Source organism: Acyrthosiphon pisum, chromosome A1 (genome assembly GCF_005508785.2).
Source record: "Acyrthosiphon pisum isolate AL4f chromosome A1, pea_aphid_22Mar2018_4r6ur, whole genome shotgun sequence".
In the NCBI taxonomy this organism is placed as follows: Eukaryota; Metazoa; Arthropoda; class Insecta; order Hemiptera; family Aphididae; genus Acyrthosiphon; species Acyrthosiphon pisum.
This window is the reverse complement of record NC_042494.1, coordinates 159,357,930-159,370,891: the sequence shown is the minus strand read 5'-3', so window position 1 is coordinate 159,370,891 and position 12,962 is coordinate 159,357,930. Positions and strand designations below refer to the sequence as shown.

General features: G+C 27.7%; 2 protein-coding genes across 3 annotated transcripts in view; both read left to right on the top strand.

The window, feature by feature from the left end:
- The window catches only part of LOC100160185 (inactive tyrosine-protein kinase 7), a 306,264-nt gene that overhangs the window by 127,201 nt on the left and 166,101 nt on the right, over positions 1 to 12,962 (top strand). The gene's annotated exons all lie outside the window — the stretch shown is intronic.
- On the top strand, positions 273 to 6,690 carry LOC107883942. Of its 2 annotated transcripts, XM_016805017.2 has the most exons (8): positions 273 to 1,150; positions 1,878 to 2,106; positions 2,629 to 2,754; positions 2,839 to 3,047; positions 3,356 to 3,407; positions 3,500 to 3,759; positions 3,825 to 3,990; positions 4,167 to 4,367. In XM_016805017.2, exons 1-8 carry the CDS (start codon positions 1,127 to 1,129, stop codon positions 4,277 to 4,279), a joined length of 1,179 nt encoding a protein of 392 aa, XP_016660506.1. In that variant the 5' UTR covers positions 273 to 1,126; the 3' UTR covers positions 4,280 to 4,367. The 2 variants fall into 2 exon arrangements, with proteins under 2 accessions (XP_016660506.1, XP_016660505.1); XM_016805016.2 differs by lacking the exons at positions 3,356 to 3,407; positions 3,500 to 3,759; positions 3,825 to 3,990; positions 4,167 to 4,367 and adding an exon at positions 4,563 to 6,690.

Below are 12,962 nucleotides of genomic sequence, written 5' to 3'. Positions count from 1 at the left end.
GACTGAAAACGGGCAGCTTATCAGTGGCCCCCGAAAGTATGTACAAGATGCATGTGCGGAGGGGGGGGGTTACAAATCGCAATGGGCATTGAGAGTTTATAACGTCATCTGTATAAAACAGGGACCGATATATATAAACGTGACTCCAAATAAAATAACCGGTAGCGCTGAGAAAATTCAATGGCCAGTGTTGATGATAACAGAGTAACCTTTTGCGAGCTTTCCCCCGTCACCTGCCATCACTGTCGTTTCCGCCCATTATATCAGCTTAGTCTATGATAGAAAGTAAAAACATACAATAATGTTAGATTAAATCTATTTTGTACGAAATGAGTTTGTCTTCATAATATAATACCTATTATATTATTATATAAAATATATTTTTTTTGCAGGTTTTTATAATAGTAAAAATGTTTTGGGTCTTACTATAAGACGTGAGCCGCACGCAAGTCTGTGACTCGAGTAGCGGTTTGGCCACCCCAGCTATATAATATAATAATTTGATAGCGACAGTGCAACTTACTCTGAAATATCGTGTTCTTATTATAATAATGGTATGGTAAACTTGATGTTTTGTAACGACGAGGTAAATTAGTCCAAACTGTATAGAACTGCCCACTGTGCATTTTAGGTTACAAAACATTGTTGCGATGTATGATATAAGTTACAATGCTAACATCGCACTTCGACGTTACCAAAACATCGTGTAAACGGTTTAGTTTTACAAATATTTTAAGTTTACATATAAACATCCCAGAAACGTTGACGTATTAACATCTCTGAAACAAGTTGTTGTAACAGTACAACAACAGCGTAGTGATGTGATGGAAAAAGATTTATATTAATTCAATTATTATTTATAAATAGACAAATATAATGGTATTTTTATATTAAATATAAATAGATAAAACAAATTTTGTTTTATCTATATCCCACGTTCGCCGCTTAAGCGCGGGTATCGCTTCCCACCTACCGGCCATCAGTCACCACACATAATATTTTGAACACTGCGTTATTGCATTTTCTATTGTAATAAACGTGAAGCAATTAATACGGTTTTTCTGTGCTTTGAACATTTTATAATTACTGTATAGTATTAATACTTAATAGTATCTAAATAGGTACGATGAATACACCAAGTTCAAAAAAGGTAAGTGAAATAATATATTTTAAAAACATTTTTTCTGTAGACTTCAGACGGTAACTCGTTTGGTACCTACGTGTGTACGAAAAGGTCAGGCCATGCATAGTTTAAACTTTAAGTACCTACCTAGTACTTATACCTAGGACGCTACCCATATACATTTGTCGTGTCCGTCTTACACGGCATGTACGACATGGCAAGTTTTCGTTCACTAGTTTCAATAATTATGCTGTTATTTTTGATAGGTATTAGAGTAAGTTCACCTATTATCAAACGTTTAGATAAGAACATTACGTATTCTCAGCGTCAACTATTATTCGATATTTAAATTTTCAAGCGAGATAATATGATCATTTTTAATTTGTGATATTTCACTTACCCATATCTTGTTTTAAAATTAAAATGTCGGAAAAATCGCCCATACTTGTGCATACATAATGTTCTTACCTAAACAGCACACTATTGAAACTAGTGAACCGAGATGTTGATGTTCTATGTCGTACACTCGTAGGTACGTTTGTAAGACAGAGACAACAAACACATGGATATAGCGTCCTCTCATTTTATTATTCTCTCAACCAAATATATTTTTTTATATTAGAAAATACTTTGGTTTTGTTAATATTTCTTTTACACAAGTAATTTTAAGTCTACATACAACAATAAATCCGAAAAATTCATATTTTTCCACTATTATTTATCATTTTTTCAAAAGTTGTATTATACATTGCAGTCATCATTCAGAAAAAAATGGGTTCTGGCAGTTTTTCCCGAGTCCAAGGACTATAGTGTGATACCTATCAATTGGCTAGTAGACAAGGAGAAATTAGCCGAAGGTGCTATTAAGTTTTGTCGATGGCCACTCACCAGAGTAACTAGCAATGAGTTAAAGGATGCGGTTGATCCAGAACCGTTATGGGAAACATACCGTGTTAAGGTAGTTGGCCGTAGTAAAACATATGGTAAGAATTTTAGATAGCTAGCTATTTATTGTATAATATACAAGTACATGTAAGTACAAGAGCGTCACTAGAGACAAATTTTAATAACAAAATGTAAAAAGAACTCATGCACATTAGGACAAGTACTTGTTTCAACTATTCATTATACCTACTTATTACTTATTGCACTCTTATTAAAAATAATTCATACTATTACTAGTTACTAAATATAGGTACTGACCTAATTATTTGTAATTAGGCCATACTTATTTCAATTCCATTTTGTTAGTTTTTTTTTAGTATAGTAGTATAGTTAATACCTATAGTATTTTATCGGGGTGTCAAAAGTACATCTTAGAGGCGCCTGTAAATAATTACATAGTTACATCATAATATTAACTGTTTTAAATATTATCATTGGTTTATATTATTATTATTCATAAATTATTGTTTTTTTTTTAGTGCATCACTTCTTGATGTATCTGTAATATCTACTATTAATAAAATTTTATTAATCCAATGTATCTTACTTAATACATTCAGATAATTTTAGTAAAGCATGGCACCAAAAATTTATTGAAGAGTCGTCAGCTACAGAAAATGAAGAAATTACAAAAAAAAAAGAAAAAAAAAGCTACGATAGTGATTCAGATGAGAGTAATAATGAAGGTAAAGTAATTTTCATATTATAATTATTATTTTAGTGAATTTAAGATATTTTTTTTATTTGTCCATGTTGTACATAATGTTTAGGCAATAGTGGTTTCTATATTGAGGAAAAGTCTAAAAGTCCATGTGTTGACTTACAAACAGTAAATTCATGCCCATCTGTATATAATATGCTACTACCAATGCTACCATCAAATATTCTCACACAAATAGATGATTATTCTGAAAATGTAGAGGCAACGACAACAAATTCATCAATGACCCATTCAAATACTACTGTTTCAGAATTACAGGTAATTATTATAAGTTCTCATTAAAACGTTGTTGTTCTGGAAAACATTTTTAATTAAATATTGATATTTCAACTAGGTATTTACTTATGTAGTTATTTAGATATATAATATTTGATTTTAATTAATAATACTTGATAAATTATCTATACTATCAAGTTACCTATCTATAGATATTTTAACTTCAATTTGATAGAATTTATTACTTACTATTTATTAACATATTAATGTTTATTAGGTACTAAATTTCTAGGTCCATTATGGATTAATAATATCTTTTATAATTTGTAACATAAACTATTGTTTTTCAGCCTAGTATAAATACCAGTCACTTCCCCATGACTACAAGTTCTTATACTCATGGTAATAATATGACATTAAATTATTATATAATCATATTATAGGTATTATTTCTATTTAGTAATTTATTATTTGATTATTTGACGTATTAATAGGTTTTGATGATTTAAACCCAAAGTTAATTGAAGTTCTAAATAACTTATACAGAGAAAATATTGCTACTAATCTTATGCTTAATCGTGTGATGGTTAAAGTTGAAGGAATTGAAGCGAATCTTAAAAATAAAAACCTGAACACTGATTCTACAATATATCTGGATACTCAGTTTTTAACACTATTCCCAATTAATAGTACAAATGAATTCAATCTGATAGAGAATCAAATCCAAAACTCATCAGATTTTGTTTCAAAATTGGTTAGATACCTACTCATTTACAATTACATTTGAATAAATACTAATTTTTTTTTATTTAACAAAAGGAATCATTTTTAAAGTCAATTGGAGGTACTAATCCCAAAAACCATTTGAATAGAGTTTTGGTTAAAGTTTTCACCAATGAATTTGGCATCAAGTGTTCTTGGACAGGTCGTGGGCAGAAAATTGAAATGAAAATTGGAGACTCTCATTTAATTAAAATCATTAAAAGTAATAACTTAACTACATATACTTAGCCAAATAATATAATTTATTGAACAATGAAAATAAATTACTGAAACTAAGTAATTTGACAACTGTCTAAAATATATTATTTGATTGTAAAAACACATAAATAATTCATTTTTAAACTTATTTTTAAACTTATTTAATTTTAAAATCATTAGAAGTCATCAAAGATGTTTCAACAAGCTTGTTTACAGAATCTGACTTTGACAAGACAGCATCAGATTGGCTAAGACATGCCAATACTCGACATAATAGAACACTAAATATTTGATTATTTTCAACCAATGTTATATTATAATTTGTATAATAATATTTTTTATTTAAATCTGTTAAGTCACAGAAAAAATGTTGTTATTACCTACAGGCTAAAAACTAAAGTTTTTTTTTAAAATAAAAGTTGAATTGAAAACAGTTTTGATTTAATTTAGTATATTTTAAATAATTTTAGGGAACAACAGTTCAATATAATAAAAAAAACTTCATTTGAAAAAATTTGTTTTCTATTATTTTTACTATAATTTTTTTTTTTTTTTTACATTTCCATTTTGTTTTAGATTACAACTAATCTAAAAAAGAAACATATTGCCTCAATATCAAAGCGTCACTTTAAAAGAATTTTGAAGAATGAAAAAGAAAAATGTGTTATCCAAGTAGAAAAACAAAAAATGACTGAAAACATTAATATAAGCAATACATTTATTGCTGATATACCAATTTTCAACAGTAATCATGGTATTTTTGACAATACATCAGAAATGGTTGGTAACAATCTTCTCAATTTGAGTAAAGACCTATCTGGTTCTCAAACATTAAATGTAACCCAAAATACTTTAAATTCATGTATTGAAAACATATCCGAGAATAGTAATACAAATTTATTGGATAAGTTAAGACATTGGGTTTTAGAATATAAAATTTCACATAATAGTTGTAATTCACTACTCAATATAATGAGGTCGGAGGGATTGAAAGTACCCAAAGATGTGCGTACTCTAATGAGAACACCTAAAACACATGAAATTTGTAATATGACTAATGGTACTTACATTCATTTAGGCTTTGAAAATATGTTAATACCAGTTTTAGAGTTATATCATAATAATGTAGGCATATTTGACAACAATTTAAAAATAGGGATTAATATTGATGGTTTACCTTTGGTAAAAAGTTCCAAAAGTCAAATATGGCCAATTTTAGTTTCTATTTTAAATTTTAAGGAATTGCATACAAATGTTTTTCCTATTGGTATTTTTCACGGTTACCAAAAGCCTCAATCGGTTGAAGAGTTTTTTAATCCATTTGTTTCGGATATTTTAAAAGTATTAAAAGATGGTTTGTATGTATGTGGAAAATTGTTAAATGTGGAGATATCAAATATAGTTTGTGATGCCCCTGCAAAATCCTTTCTTTTAAATGTAAAGAGTCATAATGCTTATTTTGGGTGCACATCATGTGTGGAGGAAGGAACCTATTTACAAAATCGTATATCTTTTCTTGGAACAGAGTCAAAATTAAGAACTGATGAATCTTTTCGCAAACAATTTGATGATGACTATCATAAGGGGGATAGTCCATTACTGAATTTACCAATTAATATAACTGAAGTAGTATGCCTTGACTATATGCATAATGTTTGCCTTGGAGTAACAAAAAGATTGATAGAATTTTGGGTTAGGGGCAAAAAAGACATTAGATTAGCTGACGAAAAAAAAAGGCAAATAAACAATGAATTAATAAAATTAAGAACGTACATGCCTTCTGAATTTGCTCGGTTGCCAAGGTCTATTGACGACATTGAGTATTTTAAAGCAACAGAATTGAGAAACTTTGTCATGTACACTGGTGCATTTGTCTTGCAAGGTAAATTAAAGAAAGCTTTTTATAATCATTTTATGCTTTTAGTATTTGCTGTTCGTATCTTAGCATGTGCTGAAACTTGTCAGACGCTCAATGATATAGCTTCTCAATTATTGAAAAAATTTGTTACTGATTATGCTACCTTATACGGTCAACATTTAATATCTTACAATTGTCATAGTTTGATACACCTACCTATGTTTTCAATGATACATGGACCACTTGATAGTTTCAGTGCATTTAGGTATGAGAATTATCTACAATATATAAAGAAATCTTTAAAGTCTACAAAATATCCATTACAGGAAATATTAAATAGAATTGTAGAAAAGCAAAAAACTGATAACTCTAAGTTCGATCTCTACCCCCAGTTGCCCCATTTAAGCAAAGAAATCCATCAACATTCACTATCAGTTTTAGAATTATCTGATACAGTTTATAGAAAATATAGCTTAATAAGAACAAATACAACTATAGATACATTAAAAGAAAAGGATAAATACTTCATGTTAGATGATAACGCATTAGTCTCAATGGTTAATATTGTAAAGTCTAAAGACAATTCTGTAAAATTTTTTGTTAAAAAATACCTAAATTGTAAAGAATTTTGCAATGGACCTGTTATTTCTTCCGTAATTATTGGCATGTACAAAATTAAAACTGATGAAATATCAGATATATATTGTGTAAATGAAAAAAATTTAAAGCATAAATGTTTATGTGTTAGTGTAGGTAATAATTTAGCAATTATGATAACATTATGCCATGAAATAAACATGTGAAAATAAATAAAAAGTAAAATTTATATTAATGTGCTGATATTAAAATTAGGTAAGTAAATACCTATTAGTTATTACTTACCTAAATATCTAGACTTCTTATATTTGTATATTAGTATTTAGTTTTTTTTATTGTAATAATATACTATGATATCTATCTTATTAAATTGTTGTCTGTTGGTATTATTATTTAAATTGTTTTGTCTTCTACATTGAAAATGTTATGTTTATAATAAATAGTTACATAATATTATGTTACCTACATCCTACATACAATAAAATAAATATATTATATATTATTGAAACTTGAGAGTATTTTTTTGTACATTTTTATCTTAATCTATTATATTATGGTTTATTATTTCATGAGCTACCTAATTAATAAATAATAATATATTGTGCATTGAAAAATATACGCAATATTTCATATTTGTGTCATGTTTAGGCCGTTGGAGGGTATGTCATCAAAAAATAGGTGACCTCTAGCAGTAGCTGCGCTTGAAATACCTATTTGTTTCTTAATTTAAATGGATTATGCTGGACGTACGTAGGTAGGTACCTAAATTTGTTTGTTATGTATTTCATGTTTTTAAGGTGGTGACTACAAATACAGTTATTATAGTATACTATATATAGGTATACATGTTAAGTACTTTTTTGACATAAAATAGATCTATAATTTTCTTTCTTCTGAGAACTGTACCTATTTGAGACACATAGATAAATAGGTACCATATCTACGTAATATCATTTGTATTTATCGTAGGTAGGTATTTAATATTTATGCTGACATGTTGTAAGAGACAATACTATGTTGACGTAAGTGTTGTACCTATCTAAAATAAACATTTTAGGTAAGTAATGTACTTAAATGTATTTTATTTTCACATAATAATACATTTTTTAATTTGTACATAAGTACTTTGTTTTATAATCTAACTTTTCGTTTATAATAATACTCCCCTGCCCCCGCTGCTTAGTCCTTAATCTATCATCCCTAAGCTTAATATTGTGAAAATGTTATTACCTAAATATAACAATTATACAAATCAATTCCAATAGGCAGTCGTGGTTAGGTAGGTTAAGGCGTTTCCCAGATAGGTAGGTTTAACGATAGTTCTTCGTACATAGAGGTCGATACCGTGAACGGACTGATTATTTTTGCACTTTTTTCTCGTTTAACTACAATCGATCTCGTATTGATGTTGATTAATAACATCTATGTAACATCGACTAAATATAAAATAGATGTTTCTAGACCGTTTTATTTATAACATCTCAGGGATGATGATACGATGTTACAAAATATGTAATGTAAACGTCAATACAACTCGTATGAAACGTCATCAAATTTGGACAACGGCAGTTACCACAACATCGGCGCAACGTAAAAGTAACAATAAACACAATGTTACAAGTTGATTTGAAACGTCTCTGAAACGTTTATGTGACCGAATATTGCACAGTGGGTGTTCGATTCGGAATGGAGCGAGGAATGATTTCGTGTCATAACGATGTTATTCGTTTTATTGCGATGTTGAATACGTCGAACGTTTTTTATTTTTGTACGGTACTCCTTTGCAGCTGATGTGGAATGTTTCTTACGGTTACCGAAAAAAAAAATCGAGTAAAACGTTAAAAATCTATGATGATGATGTTATTATTATGTGACGAGCACGCGCCAGCTTTATAAAACAATCTCTCGCCCGTTTTTCGGATAAACTAAACGAAATCGTATTAATGTTGTGGTCTCGATGGTATTTATTAAGCCACCCGACCGGACACTAAACTGATCGAGCCATAGTCTTTTATCATTTAATGTTATGAAACATATAAGTATTATATTAAATGGAAATAATTAAAATTTTTTTTTTATTTCTTTGTTTGCAGGTAATAAATTGAGAAACGAATTCGAATTAACAGTGTTACTACGAAAACGATATAATCATATTATAAGATAAGTTATCCATGAAAAAAAATAAAGTCGGTTAAGGTATTTATAATGAAATAGTTATTGTAACGCCCTAAGTCTAAAAATATAAAAATACCACTCAGAAAAAAAAATGGTAATACTTAACTAAACGTTTTACATAGGTATCTAATTGGCAATAATTATTGTAATTATTTATGTGCAAAATATTTACTATAATAAGGTGCATGTACTGAGCTACAAACATCAATTAAAATTAAAACTAGTAGGTACTAGTGATGTGGGTAAATCGTTTATATCTGACTAACTGTTTCGTCCATCTACAAAGATGGAAGGTATAACCACTACATGTCATTTTAAATTTAACAGAGTGATCAACTACAAAAGTAATAAGTAATAACTAATAAACCTTTACAGAAAATCAATAAAATGAAAAAATTATTATAAAATGTGTAATAAATGTACACTAGATAAATACCTAAAAAAAAATGAGGAAAAGTGAGGTAACCAATCTGATGTACAATAGTAGATGTCTAGTGTACCTCATTATTGAGCATCCATTAAGATAGATATTGGGTAAAATTTTAATTCAATGATAAATCATTGTAAACGATGAAAAATTGATTCTGACCGAACATGGTCTAACTTTTTCGTATCCAAGGTTATCAAACAATTTTATTGTATTAATAACAATAATATTTTAGCAAAGCATATGTTTGATATATTTTGTTTTAAAATTTACTGAGATTTTTCAACTTTGACATCCCAAAAGTACCAGCTAGATCCAATTTCAACAAAAAAATTCCATCGAAATTGCAGATGACCAGATCATTTTTTGGTATCCAAAAAAGTGACTTTAGACACAACAATTTACAAAGTTGTAAAATCAATACATCCATCGCTCGTTCAGAATCTAAAATAATTTGATTTCGATTAACGTTCCAAGAAAAGTTTAATAATTTAATAATATAAATTGTCTATAATTTCATTAGTATTCTTATCATGTATTACCATTCCGAATATAAAATATAATGTTAAACATTTTCAATATGGTAATGCTATAAAAATCGATTGCATTAAGATTGAATTCCCAAGACTTTTGTACTTGTTATACTGGGCGTGGTTTGAACGTTATTGAATGTTGAAAAAATAACAATTAAGCTTTTACGACGCTGATATAATAATGTTATAACATGAACGCTTGTTAATTTAACCTGCACATGTCATATTAGCATCGTTATTATTACGATATGACCTCTTAGTAAATATAAATAATAAAATATGTTTATTAATTAGTTGTTACGATGGAATATTTTTTCTTCGTATGCGGACCTTTTCCAAGGACCTATAACATTTTCCAATGTAATTAATTGAATTTTCAAATAAAAAAAACCATTATTATATTATTACGAATCGCGTTCCGATTAAAATGCTTATTTTAATTAAAAATATATTACAATATTCTATTTTGCTTAAAATGATAAACAAACTTCTATTCGCGTTGTCAATGACACCGTAGTTGATGACAAATCAAACTTAATAACTCTGAGCAATATAGATTTTTACTAATATTAATTAGTTCAGCGTTCGTCGAACTAAGCTTTCAGTTTAATGTTATTATAATCTTGTACGTTGACGTTGTCATGATTTCGTCGTTATCGGACATTTTTAATAAAGTAACATGTTCTATTTCGCTTACCGTATTCTTTTTTTCCATCCATAAAGTTTTGTTGAGGGTATTATTATTATACAGCGTGCGTGTGATATGTGTATTTTAATTTTGGACCATTTCACCGTTGACCGTATTTATGGTGCGTACCTAAGTAGATACGGTACATATATCTACGTCGTTTTTACGGCACTTTGTTTATTGTTTTTTTCCATCACCAAAAAAAAAAAAAAAACCGTATAAATAACGCCAATACCGTTATAAATACGTTTAGCATTGGCTAACTATTTCATATAATACTATTATGGACATGTATAATAGTATAAAATATACTACTACCTAAGTGGTGTTTTTTTTATAAAATTATGTGTTATATACATAGTCATGTTTGGTTTTAAATAAAATTGTATAATTAATGATCAAAAAAAAAAAAAAAATAATCTTTATTCTAGATTACGATAGTTGTTTTGTTTATATCAACTTCATATTTGCACAAAGACCTGGTAATAACTATTATAAGACTTTCTACTTAAATAGAACCAGCATCATATTATAATTTATTTACTTGTGATCTAAAAAATAATTAGCCCAGACTCCAGAGACTTAATCGTCACATAACATTATTTAGCCAAATAATATTAATATAATCTAAGTAATAAACTTTTTATGTACAAAAAATTATTTTTAAAAGTTGATTATTTTTAAAACTTAATTTTTAAATACCCCGTGAAACAATATAATTAAATCAGTTGTACAATTCCAAGAAAAAAACAAAGTATATGGTGCCTAGGCCTATGATAATTATTGCAGTTGTAGCTGTATAATAATATTATTATGGCATTAAATTATTTGTAACACGGCGTGATGAGTAGGCAATATAGGTACATCAAAATACATAATGCATGCATACGTCATTAGTTTGAGCATATTATTATTTAATATTACCATTATATTATTATAATATTATTCTGTTATGTTCAACATCGAAGAAAACTACTAAACAAATGTAGCTTCCATTTTACCCCATCGATCTAAAAATCAAACATGTGTGGTAATCTTTTCACCTAAAAACTGACATTTGCATCAGAAGTGTACAACATGAAATATAACCAATTACCATAATAATCCACAAATTTTATCCAAAAACATTTTTTTTTCGTTTCACATTGATCCATAGACCACTACACGCGATGAAATAACTAATATATATAGGTACATTTATTATGAGTGTATATAAGACTGTTATACAAGGTGACGTCGTGATAATAATATAGCTAGGAATTGGATGTGACGTGTTATGTTTTTATACGAGAAAATTATCAACGATACCATTTCCACAACAATTCCGAGTGAAATGTAATGATGCGATAGTATCAATGACACTAAGCTCAAGTGTTATTTGTTTCTTGATTGTTTCGGAAACAATATGAATTCAAAAAGTTGATGAATTCAGTAGTTATATGAAATTCCAAATTGATGTATTGTATAATACATAGATTATAGTACCCATTCAGAAACCATCTAAGCTTGAAAAATGTTTCAATATAAAATATAAATGTGCATATTATTAATAAACCAATCATTTTTTTATTCATCGTAACAAAACGCACCAAATATTAAACAAAATAAGGTTTTATAATAATCATAATAATATATAAATCCAAAATATTATAGATTATACGATTTTTGTTTATTTAAAAATTAGTTGAACAGTTCAATACCTACATAGCTAATATTATTTGTCGAGTAGATAGATAAAATATCAATTTCAGAAATGGTTTTCGTACACGCTCACATCGAGTAATAATAATTTAACGTTTAACTTAGGTAATGGTTTTAGATTTGAGCACCAATTTTTATTTTACACAATATTATCAGTATCTATATGATAAGGCTACAATTAATAACTGTAAATTGGTTGAAACTTTAAAAAAATTAAATTATGGTAATATTTTCAGTATCAGGCTTACATTTTATGATGTACCTACATATATACGGGTTGTACATGTCTGTAAATATGTATAACATCGTTTACATAATACTACGTTAGTTTAAAAACCCTACGGACCTTCAAATTAATATGTACTTAAATTATTACGTAATTTAACAAAACTGATTACGAAGTTTCTAGATGAGAACACAATGTTATATGTGTTATAATATGTATTCTATTTTACCACATCACAGTTAATAATTGATGAACCCCAGAGATAATAATATTAATGAAATTGTATTATTTATATTAACTTCAACATGGCTGAATGTTAGGAATGTGAAAATTCTTTTTATTTAAATACAATTTGTACATTTAATTATTATGAAAAGAAATCATTTTATGAGAAATGTATGAATCATTAATTATTATAGTTTCAATATAATGTTTAACCTAAATTTAGCTAAAAAGCACTTAACAATAAAATTGACATTTTCGAAACAATTATTCGTTGACAGCAGTGTATAAATATTTATAATGTATAATATACTAAAATATATATGAGACTTAGGTTCATATAATATTATAAAATCAAATTATAGACATAAATAAGTAGACAATTCATTTTCAGGTTTTGAGTGGAGCGATGAATGTATTGGGTTTTCAATGTGTAATTTTTGTTCTGTATTTGACGTAACCTTTAGCTTTTAAGAGCAGCAAAACTTCTTTTATCTACAACTTTGATGGTGGTTAAAGCTATCTAAAATTGGAAGAAGTTTGTTCTTT